This window comes from Jaminaea rosea, assembly GCF_003144245.1.
Source record: "Jaminaea rosea strain MCA 5214 unplaced genomic scaffold BDZ90scaffold_19, whole genome shotgun sequence".
Lineage (NCBI taxonomy): Eukaryota > Fungi > Basidiomycota > Exobasidiomycetes > Microstromatales > Jaminaea > Jaminaea rosea.
This window is the reverse complement of record NW_020289993.1, coordinates 39,241-52,205: the sequence shown is the minus strand read 5'-3', so window position 1 is coordinate 52,205 and position 12,965 is coordinate 39,241. Positions and strand designations below refer to the sequence as shown.

Below are 12,965 nucleotides of genomic sequence, written 5' to 3'. Positions count from 1 at the left end.
ATCAGCTCAGCTGCCCCGCTATCTCCCAGTAGAGTACGCTCCCTCCCTCCTCGTCCTCCTCGTCCTCCTCCTCTCACGCCCCGCCTCTCTCACCATGGCCATCTCAAAGAAGGCCGGCGGAGGCAAGAAAGGGGCACTCGGCGCCCTCACGGGCGGTGGTGGAGGCAACAAGAGCAAATCCGCTCCACCCAAGAAGGGGGCGCCACCCGGTGGGATCCAGAAGGCCGACTGGTCGGATGTCATGAAGAAGCCTCAGGCGGGAGTGTCCGACATGACGCTGCTCAGTAAAGTGTCCAACGAGGCCATCGTGGAGAATTTGCAGAAGAGATTCAAGAATGGGGAGATTTATGTGAGCATCACCGTGCCGCTCCGCAAACCTCGTCATCATCATCGCAGAGAAATGCTAACTCTTCTTTCCTGGGCTCGGGCGGGCGCTGCGCAGACGTACATCGGCAACGTACTTATCTCTGTTAACCCTTTTCGCGATCTGGGCATCTACACCGAGGACGTGCTGCGCTCTTACCAGGGCAAGAACCGACTGGAGATGACCCCGCATGTGTATGCGATTGCAGAGGGGGCGTGGAAGAATATGACTGACTATGGACAGAACCAGTGTGTCATCATCTCGGGAGAGAGTGGTGCGGGCAAGACAGAGAATGCCAAGAAGTGAGCATGCGCAGCACGATATGATAGCCGTATTGGGGTAGTAATGCGAAGGGTCAAGCTGACTTGCTTATCGGCGTCATGCCCAGGATCATGCAATTCGTCGCAGCAGTCTCCGGATCGACGGGATCAGCGCAGGCAGTAAACGACATGGTCCTGGCTACGAACCCGCTCCTTGAGTCCTTCGGAAACGCAAAGACGATCCGAAACAACAACTCGTCGCGATTCGGCAAGTACCTCGAGATCGCCTTCGACGCACATGGCCAACCTGTAGGCTGCACGATCACCAGCTTTCTGCTCGAGAAGAACCGCGTCGCAGCACAGGGGAGGGACGAGCGCAACTTCCACATCTTCTACCAACTGGCAAAGGGCGCGAGTCCCGAGCAGAGGGATACACTGGGAGTGCAGGGACCGGAAGCGTATGCTTACACCAATCAGTGCTTGGACGTGGCCGGGATCAACGATGTCGCCGACTTCAAGGAGACGTGCGACGCAATGAACGTCATTGGGTTGTCTGCCGCAGAGCAGGATAACATTTGGCGCATGGTCGCTGCGATCCTCTGGTGCGGCAACATCACCTTTGCGCTGGACAAGGACGAGAACGCAGCCATTGCCGATGAAGGAGTGACCGACTTCCTCGCCTACCTCTTGGAAGTCGACTCCGACTCGATCAAGAAGGCTCTCACTCAGCGCGTAATGGAGACGCAGCGAGGTGGTCGTCGAGGATCCGTCTACGAGGTCCCGCTCAACGTCGCTCAAGCCTCTTCCGTACGAGACGCCCTTGCAAAGGCCATCTACAACAACCTCTTCGAGTGGATCATCCAGCGCGTCAACATCTCCATGCAAGCGAAGGCCGCGGCGAGTAATACGCTTGGGGTGCTGGATATCTACGGCTTCGAGATCTTTGACCACAACAGCTTCGAGCAGCTCTGCATCAATTTTGTGAACGAGAAGCTTCAGCAGATCTTTATTCGCCTCACCCTCCAGCAGGAGCAGCAGGAGTACGAGGATGAGGGGATCAAGTGGACCCCGATCCAGTACTTCAACAACAAGGTTGTCTGCGACTTGATCGAGGAGAAGCGGCCACCGGGCGTCTTTGCGGCTTTGAATGATGCTTGTGCGACGGCACACGCCGATCCCAGTGCCGCGGACAACTCCTTTGTTCAACGACTGGGCTCGCTCAGCTCCAATCCGCATTTCGACTCGCGAGGCTCCAAGTTCCTCGTCAAGCACTACGCCGGTGATGTCATGTACACGGTAGCCGGAATGACGGAGAAGAACAAGGACGCCCTTCTGAAGGACATCCTCAATCTCGTTGACTCGTCCTCCAACCAGTTCCTCCATACTCTTTTCCCGGACCGACCAGACCCCGACAGTAAGAAGCGCCCGCCCACTGCGGGTGATCGCATCAAGACGAGTGCCAATGCGCTGGTGGACACGCTCATGAAGGCGCAACCCTCGTACATTCGCTGCATCAAGCCCAACGAGAACAAGAGCAGCACAGAGTACGACAATTCCGCCTGCACGCATCAGGTCAAGTACCTCGGCTTGCAGGAGAACGTGCGAGTGCGTCGCGCCGGATTTGCGTACCGAAATACCTTCGATCGAGTGGTACAGCGCTTCTACCTGTTGAGCCCGCACACCAGCTATGCCGGCGAATACACCTGGCAGGGTGACAGCCGCTCAGCGTGCGAGCGCATCTTCACCGACACTGGCATCCCAAAGGAGGAGTGGCAGCTAGGGGCAACAAAAGCCTTCGTCAAGGCGCCGGAAACCATCTTCGCTCTCGAGACAATGCGCGATCGCTACTGGCACAATATGGCTACGCGAATTCAGCGGGCGTATAGGGCTTACCTGAGGTACAAGGATGAGAGCGCGCGCCGCATTCAGGGGATGTGGATGAGGGAGAAGAAGGGAATCGCCTACGCACAGCTGCGTCAGTATGGCCACGACGTCCTGGCGGGACGCAAGGAGCGAAGGCGCTACTCTTTGCTTGGGTCGCGCCGCTTCCTAGGTGACTACCTCGACGTCAACGGGCAGAGCGGCTCAGCGGAAGGGGAGATGCTCCGTCGAGTGGCTCAGTTGGGTCCGGGTGAGAGCGTGGCGTTCAGCTCTCGCATCGAACTACTCGTTTCGCGGTTGGGTCGCTCCAGCAAGCCCAGTCCGCGCTTCCTCATTCTAAGCGACAAGGCCGTGTACATCATCGTGACGCAGATGGTCAACAAGCAGGTCCAGACGATGGTAGAGAGGAAAATGCCCCTCGCCTCCATCCAGACGGTCGGCTTATCGGCGCTGCGTGACGATTGGGTCATCCTGAACGTCGGGGGAAGCTCAGAGGAGGGGGACCCCGTCTTCCACTGCTACTTCAAGACGGAGTTGGTCGTTCATCTCCTGCAGCGCTCGAACGGGGCTATCAGCTTGCGCGTGGATAATGCGCTGCAGTACAAAAAGAAGAAGGACAAGATGGCCACGATCACTTTCAAGAAGGACGAGGCCATTCCGCGGGATGATGTGTACAAGTCCTCGACTGTTAGCGTGCCTAGCGGGGAGGCGCCCACCAGCCAGTCAAGGCCAGCACCGAAGAAGAAGCCCGGTTTGGTGCGACCGATCACGCAGGGCAAGCTGCTCAGGCCTGGTGGGCCGGGCAAGCAGGCCCCTAAGAGGGCGCCCGTGGGGAATAGGACGACGAAGGCTGCCGCGTTGCCCGGGGCGACCACGACGAAGCCCGCCCCTGCACCGGTTGCAGCTTCAACGAACGGAGCGGCCAAGCCCATTGCCGCGCCCTCCTCGGCAGCCAAGCGCACATCCGCAGCCCCACCACCGCCACGTCCAGCCGCACCGCCTGCCGCGCCTGAGAAGCCAATGTACAAGGCCCTCTACGACTTTGCGACTTCCAACGAGGGTGAGATGGCTCTCACGGCCGGCGAGCAGGTTGAGGTGACGGAGAAGGACGAGGGTGGTGGGTGGTGGATGGTCAGCAAGAATGGGACGTTGGGCTGGGCCCCATCCACGTATTTGGAGCTGGTTCCGCCCAAGCCTAAGCCCGCAGCAGCTGCCCCTCCCCCGCCGGCGGCCAAGAGGACACCGCCTGCCCCGCCAAAAGTAGGCGGAGGGGGAGCCGCAACCCCACCATCCGCAACAGCGAAGCCGAAGCCCGCGCCTGCCATTGGAGGAGGAGCAGGGGCGAGCGCAGGGTTCGGCGCCCCCAAACCCAAGCCGGCTGTGGCACCCAAGCCCTCCTCTGCATCCACGAAACCCTCTGAACGGCCCACCAGCGTCATGGCGGACAGTGGAGCAGCGCCCGTTGCCGTGATGCCAGGGATGGCTACGGAGGGTGGATTGGCGGCTATTTTGGCTAGGAAGAAGGCGGAGAGGGAGGCCAGCGAGGGAGGGGGAGGAAGTGGGAACGGCACGCCAGCAAGAGGGACCCCGCCGCCTGTTGCGCCTAAGCCGGGAGCTGGGGCCGCGAATGGGAAGCCGCCTCCACCGCCAAGAAGGTGAGAAGAGGTTGAGCGCTAGACGTGGAAGATGCAGGATCGTGTCTTGAATGGAATGACCATGTAAATACGAGAGTGTGATGGAGAGGCGTGAGCTTAGAGCGTAGGCTCGTGCGCATGCTTTGGATTGGCCCGCGGCCCGCGCACCGGTCTCGTCGGGGGTCAGGGCACGAAGTCGAGGTCAGGCCAACCTCGGCCGCTCAGTCCGGCGTCGTCGGCGGCGGCCAAGTGCGAGTCGAGAAGCGCAGTTGCGGTGCGGTGCGGTGCGGTGTACCCTCATTCCTGGTTCCTGGTCCCTTCTATCCTCGTCATCTCTCTGTTCTCCATCAACGTCTGACCTCCTCATCTCTCCGTCCACCGCGATGCCACCTTGGCAGCAACAGTCTATGCTCCACCACCTGCCCAGCTCAACGAGCGCAGGTGTGGCGGGCCTGCCCATGCTCGCCGGCCTGCGAAGAGCTGAGCAGCGTAGCCTCGTGCGCCTCTTGTCGAGCAGCGCAGCAGCCGCTGTGGCTAGGCCGGCCAGCTCGTCGCCACAGACTCGTAAGAGATGGACTGCTGCGGCGTCTGCCTCACCGATGCATCCTGGCGCCCTGATTGCTCGTCGACTGCATACGGAACAGCAGCAACAGCAGCATAGCTCGAGTGAGGGGATGCCACCCCCTTCATCATCTAGCGGCAAGGCCTCGTCCTCCTCGCCTTCCCCTCCAGTCTACCAATCAGCCCGCCCCACACCCTCATCATCCTCCACCTCGTCACCACCGGCCACGTCGGACATTACCCGCGTCACGCCCGTCTCCCTCACTCCAGGTGGAGAGCGTGGAGCAGCCCATAACCAGGAGAGCGTGGCATTGTCCCAGCTGGCGGAGAAGCAAGCTATTGAAAAGGCAAAGCAGGAGGCTGAGGAGAAGAGGCTGAGAGAGATGGGCGTCGTTAAGAGGGTGTGGGAGAAGGTGAAGTGAGTGGCAGTGGCGCGGCGAGAGATCGAGCGTGGCGTGAAGCTGACCATGATTTTGCTCTGCTCACAGAGAGGAAGCCCAACACTACTGGCACGGCACCAAGTTGCTAGGCAAGGAGATCCGCATCAGTTCAAGACTGCTTCGCCGCCTCCTTCTCGGATACAGCCTCACCCGCCGAGAGCATCGCCAACTGAAGCGCACTTTTGCAGACCTTCTCCGCCTCATCCCCTTTGCACCCTTCATCATCGTCCCCTTTGGTGAGCTCCTCCTCCCCGTAGCGATCAAGATCTTCCCCAACATGCTACCCTCGACCTTCGAGTCCAAATTCGCCGTCGAGACGAAGCGTCGCGGCCTCATTAAGGTGCGACTGGAGATGGCCAAGTTCCTCCAGGGCACCATCAGGGAGGGCGGCATACAGGCGACGGAGCAGGTAAAGACGAGCGATGAGTTCAAAGAGTTCTTTCGCAAGGTCCGAGCAACGGGAGAACAACCTAGCGACTCGGACATTGTGAAAGTGGCAAAGCTCTTCGACGATGACTTGACGCTGGACAACCTGACGCGCCCTCAGCTGGTCAGCATGTGTCGCTACATGCAGATCAATGCCTTTGGCACGGACAACTACCTCCGCTACCAGATCAGAACGAAGCTGGGAAGGATCAGGCGCGACGATATCGTCATTCAGCACGAGGGGCTCGACAAGCTCACCCAGCACGAGCTGCAGAGCGCCTGTGGCTCCCGAGGTATTCAGACGCTCAACCTCGGCGAGGACAGGCTGCGCGACGAGCTTCGCCAATGGATCGAGCTGCACATCACTCAGCGTATCAGCGGCACTCTGCTGATCTTGAGTAAAGCATTCAACTACGTTCCCTCCGGAGAGGAGAATGCCGCTTCGCAGATGAAGAGTTTGGAGCTCACCCTTTCCTCGCTACCGGACAACTTGATCAATGAGGCGGAGCTGAATGTCAGCAAGGATAGTGCGACGAATAAGCAGAGGTTGGAGGTGCTGCAGCAGCAGGAGGAGTTGATTGAGGATGAGGCAGAGCAGGAGGCCGCGGAGGAGGAAGCGCGACGTGTGGAGAGGCAGAGGAAGAAGGAGGTCGAGGAAGCGCGATTGGCCCGCGAGGAGGAGGATGCGCGGGTACTTCTGCCCAAGGGTGAGGTAAGCGCGGGAGAGAAGGCGACCAAGCCTGAACAGCAGGAAGGGTCCGCTGCTGATGGGGAGAAGAAGGCCGAAAAGAGTGCAGAGTCGGAGGAGCTGAGGATGACCAACGAGCAGCTGACTGAGCTTGGAGAGGCTCTCAGCCTGCTAAGTGCCAAATCCTCCGTAGAGAAGGAGCGCGAGGAGCTCGCCGCCCTGATCAAGGAAGTATCCGCCACTCCCGGCGAGGAGGAGCCGCAGCAGGTGAGCGCCGAGACTGCCAGCCAGGTCGCGGCCGAAGACGGCAAGCAGCAGCAGCAGCAGCAGCAGCAGCAACAACAACAGCAGCAGCAAGCGTCTTCGCCGGAGGACGGCGAGGCGCAACAACAGCAGCCCGTCAACCAATCGGCCGTCTCCCGCTCCCTGGCAAAAAGGGTTCGCGGCATGCTGGAGAAGATCGACTCTCAGCTCCTCGCGTACGAGGAGGAGGTCGGCTCCAAGATGCACATCATCGAGGCCTCTGCCTCTGGCAAGATCAGCGTCGAAGACGTCGAAGCGGCCCTGCGTTTGATCAAGCACAGGCCGGACGAGGAGGTTCTGGAGCGATTGGTCGACTCGATGGATAAGGACAAGGATGGGCTGATCCCATTGCAGGAGGTTGTTGCTCTTGCGAAGCAGGAGAGTGGATTGGGCATCGTGAGGGAGGACTCGATTAGGGATATTGCTGGGCAGGGGAGGAAGTTGGGCAAGGAGATGCGCGGGGAGCGAAGGGAAGGGGGTGGTGGTGAGGCGTCGAAGGAGGTGGGGAGTACGAAGTCAGAGGGGGAGAAGAAGGGGGAAGATGGTGAGAAGAAGTTGAGGAGGGAGGATATTGTCAAGGAAGAGTGAAGACGGGGTAGGGGCGAGGACGTAGATGTGGGATTCATTAGACGCCTACGAAGGCAGACAGACAAATAGCTGTATCACACCTCTCCCACACTCATTTCAATGCAACGAAAGCATCACAAGCACGCGCAGCCTCGCAGCGTAAACGCAAGAATTGCATGGTATGATTGCTCTCATCTCCAATACGGCCTGCTTTCTCTTTCCTCCCCATCACTTGGAGAGCTCCCCCTCCGCTCTCTTCGGTCGGCATGTCCCACGCATCATCAGCACCGTACACGTCCCTCTTCGTTCGGACGGCCAGCTTCCTATATCAGCGTGAAGATATCACATCCTTCTCCCCAACCACGGCCCCGCACCCCTTTTGAGGGGAGGAGGCCTTGGCACGTTCCTGCCGTGGAGTATGGCGGTAGGAAGGTGTGGCTGGTCGCTGCGAGGGAGAAAGGGGAGCAGGTAGGATGATCGAGGTCAGCAGGCTGGATTGAGGGAGTCGTGCGGTGAAGGGTGAGGGTAGGGGGGTACTCACGGTTTACTTTTTTTGATCAAAGGAAAAAAAGGGAAGTAAGACGGGGCGCAGTGACGAGGTGGACTTTTGAGCGAGCGAGCGGGCGGGCGGGCTGGCTGAGTGAAGAAACGGAGCGGAGCCAGAGAGGAGGAGGAAGCGGGCTCGTCGGGTGAGCCGCGCAAGTCGGGCCAAGGGCGAGGGCGGACAGAGAGATGAGAGAGAGGGAGAGTGAGTCGTTGAGGCCAAATGACGAAGCTTCCTCGTTACCAAGTTGTCACTCCTTCCGACCAAGAGCGAGCAACAAAGTCAAGGTTGAAGACAGCATGGCATTCGTAGCCCTCGGCAGACGGGCGGTCACTCCCACCGCTCGCGCAGGAACAGTCGTCGAGTCTCTCTGCCTTACTCTGGCATCTTCCTCCCTCTCATCCTCCGTCGCCTCCTCCTCCTCCTCTTCTTCCTCCTCCTGCCCCATCCCCTCCTCCTCTTCTCACAGCTACGCAACCCAAGCGCAAGCTCGCACTCGCAAAGCCCCGGCACAACATTTCACCAAGGCGCAAAAACGCGCAGGAGAGCAGCGAAAGAAGCTCAACCTGGAGAAACGTGCCTTGCGCCGTCAGCTGGCGGAAGAGACTCGTCCGGACCCGGTACTGGGTTATAGGGTGGGGAATAGCAGAGAGGCAGGAGTGAATGATGAGGCGTTGTGGGAGGGATGTGAGCTCAAGGTGGGTAGGCGCAGTGCTCCATCTGGCTCGAAGCAGAGTAAGACTAAACGCCCAAACCCCCATCTTCCTGCCTCTCTTCTCGCACCAACAGTCCATCCTCCTGAGCAAATCCGATGCCTGGGGTCTGACAGAGGACCGTCGTGGCAATTTGACCCCGTCGACCACGGCTGGCGCGCTCGGTACCCCCGAGGAGCAACAGAGACAGCTCAGCCTTGGCGGGCCATTGCGCCTCAACTTCGGCATGGGCGACGACGAGCGCGAGGTCCTCTTCAAGGACCTCCCCGACGTAGTGGCAAAAGATCGCGTCCTCGACACATTGGCCGACGCTGAGGCGGGCAGTGGGCCGAGGAGTGGCAGTGCGAAATACAGAGCGGGAGAAGAAGAGATGGACAGCCTTCCTCTGGCGGAACAGGTGCAGAGAGAGTTTGAGGCCCTCCAACAACAAGAGGCACAGAGCGCTTCTGTCCTCTCGCGTGTCCTCGACCTACGAAACGCCTCTGCAAAGGGCATCGACCTGGAGAACAAGCGTCGCATCATCTCGCACTTTGGTGGCGGGAACAACACGGGTAGCGTTGAGACTCAAGTGGCTATCCTGACTTATCGGCTGCACATGTTGCACGAGCATCTCTCGCAACCGCAATTCAGAAAAGACGAGGTGACGCGACGTAGTATGGGACTATTGACTTTCAAGCGGGCGAGGTTGCTCAAGTATTGGAGGAGGGAGAAGGGCGAGGAAGGGTATTTGGGTTTGTTGAAGAGGGTGGGAGTGAATAGGAGGGCAGTTGAAGGGGAGATTATGCTGGGGGGTAGGCCGAAGATGTTGGCTGGATGATGAGCGTCGGGAGGGCAGGGGAGTAATACGAATTCACTGATCAGCAATGCGAAGTGGTGCGGGCGTGCTCGTGGTAGTGATTGTGAGGAGCTCAAGTGTCTCTATCGGAGCAACGAGGATGGGCAAAGCGCGCTATCGCGGCCTTTGAGATGAAGGAAGGAGATGTGCCGATTGCACCATTTCAGGCTCATTGTCATCGTCGTGTTGCTCGCTCACTCATTCAGGTACCCGCCCGCTCGCTCATCGCGAACCGACGACGACAGCATGAGCATCTCACCTCACCGCAGCTCACTCACTCTTATCTTCATCTTCAACCTATCCCATCACATCCAGCAACCAGATCCCTCGTTGCCTCGTAGTCGATGAGCAGTGACGAGCACACCGAGCAGCAGCAGCAGCAGCAGCAGCAGCAGCAGAAGCAGCAGCAGTGCCCCCCACCTCTGCCTTAGCCACAGCTTCAGCTGCTGTTGCTGCTGCTGCTGCTCGGGGCGAGGTCCGTCTTCCCGCATCCTCCCCTCAGCAGCCACCAGTCGCACGATCCATCTTCGACGTCAACGATGGCCAAGTCGGCGACACATCGAGCGACATGGGCCCAACGAAATGGGCCGACTGGGCGTGCACGCCTGCCAGTATGCGCAAATTTGGTGAGTGAAGCGCCTTTATTCATCTGCTCTCCTTTTCTGGCGTCGAAGACGAGAGCTGACACTGTGATCTGATCAATCGGCTACCCCGCAGTGGCCGAAGTGACGCGACCTCGCGCCGAGTCGCAGAAGGCGATGCGGGACAGCATGTCCGCGGAGCAACCGCAGGAGGACATTGGATCCAGCCTTCGCGAGAAGGCAGCGAGCCAGGAAGACATGGCTAATTTGGGGGCGGGTAAGCAAGAGGCGAGCCGAAAAGCTTATCAGGGAGGGTCACGGCTGCCCATCGACGACGACGATGATGTCGACAAAGAAGAAGATGAAGCAGCCGCAAGTCCGTGGCCCAAATCTATCTCGGAACACGGCGAGAGTGTTAGGAACAGTATTGAGGAATTTCAGGCTGAGTGGGTGCAAGGGAGCTCGCAGCAGGATCGTGTGGCGGGGAAGACAGGCAAGGACTACGAGGGAGATGTAGATGAGGAGGAAAGGGAGAGACGGAAGAAGCGGGTGAGGCGTGATGTTAACAGCGAGGGAGGAAGTGGACGATGATGGTAGCTGAGCTTCTCAAGCGCGCCTGGATTTATTGTCTTCTGTGTTCACCTCAACATTTCACATCTTGTCGCTCACAACGAATTCACATCCCCACCTCGTAAAGTCGTCGAAGAGCAGGAGGCATTGCAAGGCCTTCTCGGCTCTCTCGACCCTCGATTCAAATCGCGTGGCGCTCATGCAGCTTGGCTCGTGCATCGGAGTCCCCCAACCAACACAGCCGCTCTCGTCCTCGCCTCGCCTCGCCTCGCTGGACCCTTTGCGGTTGGCGTCCCCGTTCTTCCCTCCCTTTCCTCTCAAACCCCCTTGCCCTCTTCGCTCGTAATCATGGCGCACGCAGCCGACAAGCACTCAGCCCTTGATGATCAGGAACGCAATTGTACGATGTTGCAGGCTTTCGAGTGGTGTGAGTACGGCGGCGAAGACCCACGAGAGCTTTAACTATGCAGAGTTGCGCGCTCATCTTCTTATCTCCCTCCCTCCTGCTTCTCATTACCAACCACTCCCTATTCGCCTCTTCCTCCCACCCGCGCACGCACACAGACACTCCCGGCGGCGGTACACACTGGGAATGGCTCGCCTCTCAAGCGCCCCGCTTCGCCTCGCTAGGCATAACGGCCGTCTGGCTCCCTCCCGCAACCAAGGGCTCAGGACCAGACGACGTAGGCTACGGTATCAGCGATCTGTGGGACATTGGCGAGTTCTCCCGCGTAGAAGGCGAAGACCCTCGCACCAAGTACGGCACTCGCGCTCAGCTTGAGGCAGCCATGCGGGAATTGCGCAAGAATGGCATCGCATGCTACATGGACGCTGTGCTCAACCACAAGCTTGGGGCGAATCGCACAGAGACGTTTCGCGTACAGCAGGTGGACGACAATGATCGTACCAAGCCCATTGGAGAGGAGAGGGACATCGAAGGTTGGACGGGTTTCGATTTCCCTGGTCGTGGTGGAAAGTACTCGGACTTCAAGTACAACTTCAACCATTTCACTGGAGTCGACTATGATCAGAAGACGGGGGACAAGGGCGTATTCCGCATCTTGGGCAAGAACAAGAGCTTTGCGGATGATGTGGATCAGGAGAAGGGAGGGTACGATTATTTGATGGGAGCGGATGTGGATCATGCCCATCCCGATGTTGCCAAGGATATCATTGATTGGGGAAAGTGGATGATCCGCACATTCCCTATGTCAGGCTGGCGATTCGACGCCGTAAAACACATCAGCCGGTGCGTTCCGCGACCTCACGCTCAGCGTCCTCGCCTCTCACTCTCTCCAACGCCCTGCCCCTTCTCGCTGCCGCAGAGAATTTATCCACGACTTCGTCTCGGCCATCCGCGATGAAGCCCGCAAGTTGCGCGAGGAGCAAGGCAAGCCCAAGCTCGACGAGAGCGAAGGCCCCATCATGTTTGGCGTTGGCGAGTTCTGGGCAGACAAGACGGAAGCTTGCCTCGAGTACCTGGAGAAGTTTGGCGACGAGCAGTGCGTGCAGCGGAGCCAATTCATTCAGGTGATAGCGACTGACGAGCAAGCGTGCCCCTCTCTCGCTCGCACACCAGATTCTCCCTATTCGACGCCCCTCTGCACTACAACCTCGTCGAAGCGGGCAACGCCGGCAAGGATTACGACCTGCGCAAGGTCTTCGACGGTACAATCGTCCAAGCCCGTCCAATCGACGCCGTCACTCTCGTAACGAACCACGACACCCAAAAGGGCCAGGCACTCGAGTCCGTCGTTGCTCCCGACTTCATGCCTCTGGCGTACAGCATCATCCTGTTCCGCCAATCCGGTTACCCTTGCATCTTCCTCGGTGACCTCGACGGGTGCCATTCCGAGGACGGGGCCTCCATCTCCACTCCACCCATGTCCGATCTCGCGAAATTCCTGCAAGTCCGCAGGTACTTTGCCTTTGGGGAGCAGCGCGATTATTGGGATCACCCAAGCTGTGTAGGTTGGACGCGCGGTGGGAGCGAGCAGCACGATGGGATGGCGGTGGTGCTGTGTGTCGGGGAGGAGGAGGGCAAGAAGTGGATGGAGGTGGGGCAGAGATATAAGGGGACGGAGTGGGTTGATGCGATTGGGTGGCTCGGGGAGGGGGCGAGCGTCAAGGTGAATGACGAGGGGTGGGCCGAGTTTCGTAGCCCCGCGCATAGCGTTGGAGTGTGGGTGCCGAAGGACGCCAAGCTGAGGAGTGAGATTGGGAAGTGAGCTTGGCAGGCGGCGGCGAGGTGTGTAGAATAGAGTAGTTGGCCATCTGGAGCCGCAATAGAGAGCGGATTTGGATCAGAGACGGCTCGGCCCGTCAGTGGTGCGGTCGCAGACTTGTGTCCGTCACTGTTGATGATCAGCTAGGGAATTTAGTCATACGTTCGCTCTGAAGACTCGTGACATCCGACCACACATATCATCTTGCTACCACAGCCCAGAGTCGAGCTCAAGTTGATCCAGCAGTGAGCGCCTGCACTCAAGTGCATCCCTTTGAGACGAATGCTGACACGATCCACGATCAGCGCCGGACAGCAAAGTCATGACTGACAACAAGCTGGCCATCGAACTCGTACGTCTTCTTCATGCAGCC

The 12,965-nt window shown here is 59.1% G+C and overlaps 6 protein-coding genes across 6 annotated transcripts; all 6 read left to right on the top strand.

Annotated features, from left to right (window-relative positions):
* Window positions 1-94: 94 nt before the first annotated feature.
* On the top strand, window positions 95-4,164 carry BDZ90DRAFT_224704 (putative myosin I; the record flags this gene model as incomplete). Its single annotated transcript, XM_025504631.1, has 3 exons — window positions 95-349; window positions 443-666; window positions 753-4,164. The coding sequence occupies 3 exons, from the start codon at window positions 95-97 to the stop codon at window positions 4,162-4,164; spliced, it is 3,891 nt and encodes a 1,296-aa protein (XP_025359146.1).
* A 179-nt stretch (window positions 4,165-4,343) lies between these two features.
* On the top strand, window positions 4,344-5,303 carry BDZ90DRAFT_98810 (hypothetical protein). Its single transcript, XM_025509995.1, has 2 exons — window positions 4,344-5,122; window positions 5,189-5,303. Exon 1 carries the CDS (start codon window positions 4,523-4,525, stop codon window positions 5,120-5,122), a length of 600 nt encoding a protein of 199 aa, XP_025359145.1. The 5' UTR covers window positions 4,344-4,522; the 3' UTR covers window positions 5,189-5,303.
* Window positions 5,187-7,001, top strand: BDZ90DRAFT_210079 (LETM1-domain-containing protein; the record flags this gene model as incomplete). The annotated part of the gene is made up of 3 exons (XM_025504065.1): window positions 5,187-6,215; window positions 6,315-6,485; window positions 6,609-7,001. Coding segments are annotated over 3 exons (1,593 nt in total), but the record flags the coding sequence as incomplete, so codon positions are not given.
* An 891-nt stretch (window positions 7,002-7,892) lies between these two features.
* On the top strand, window positions 7,893-9,258 carry BDZ90DRAFT_234815 (hypothetical protein). Its single transcript, XM_025507155.1, has 2 exons — window positions 7,893-8,366; window positions 8,458-9,258. The coding sequence occupies exons 1-2, from the start codon at window positions 7,968-7,970 to the stop codon at window positions 9,196-9,198; spliced, it is 1,140 nt and encodes a 379-aa protein (XP_025359143.1). The 5' UTR covers window positions 7,893-7,967; the 3' UTR covers window positions 9,199-9,258.
* Window positions 9,259-9,766: 508 nt separating this feature from the next.
* BDZ90DRAFT_98709 (hypothetical protein) lies at window positions 9,767-10,488 on the top strand. The gene has a single exon (XM_025509994.1). It carries the CDS (start codon window positions 9,975-9,977, stop codon window positions 10,386-10,388), a length of 414 nt encoding a protein of 137 aa, XP_025359142.1. The 5' UTR covers window positions 9,767-9,974; the 3' UTR covers window positions 10,389-10,488.
* A 138-nt stretch (window positions 10,489-10,626) lies between these two features.
* On the top strand, window positions 10,627-12,813 carry BDZ90DRAFT_234813 (thermostable alpha-amylase). Its single transcript, XM_025507154.1, has 4 exons — window positions 10,627-10,794; window positions 10,932-11,616; window positions 11,693-11,869; window positions 11,947-12,813. Exons 1-4 carry the CDS (start codon window positions 10,716-10,718, stop codon window positions 12,593-12,595), a joined length of 1,590 nt encoding a protein of 529 aa, XP_025359141.1. The 5' UTR covers window positions 10,627-10,715; the 3' UTR covers window positions 12,596-12,813.
* Window positions 12,814-12,965: the final 152 nt, after the last annotated feature.

Bases quoted from the DNA above. Each gene is read 5' to 3' on its own strand.
- BDZ90DRAFT_234813 (XM_025507154.1), top strand. From the start codon at position 10,716: ATGGCGCACGCAGCCGACAAGCACTCAGCCCTTGATGATCAGGAACGC. The intron at 10,795-10,931 runs GTGAGTACGGCG...GCACGCACACAG, and splicing joins GTTGCAGGCTTTCGAGTGGT to ACACTCCCGGCGGCGGTACA. The intron at 11,870-11,946 runs GTGCGTGCAGCG...CTCGCACACCAG, and splicing joins GAGAAGTTTGGCGACGAGCA to ATTCTCCCTATTCGACGCCC.
- BDZ90DRAFT_234815 (XM_025507155.1), top strand. From the start codon at position 7,968: ATGGCATTCGTAGCCCTCGGCAGACGGGCGGTCACTCCCACCGCTCGC. The intron at 8,367-8,457 runs GTGGGTAGGCGC...TCGCACCAACAG, and splicing joins GGGAGGGATGTGAGCTCAAG to TCCATCCTCCTGAGCAAATC.
- BDZ90DRAFT_98810 (XM_025509995.1), top strand. From the start codon at position 4,523: ATGCCACCTTGGCAGCAACAGTCTATGCTCCACCACCTGCCCAGCTCA.
- BDZ90DRAFT_98709 (XM_025509994.1), top strand. From the start codon at position 9,975: ATGCGGGACAGCATGTCCGCGGAGCAACCGCAGGAGGACATTGGATCC.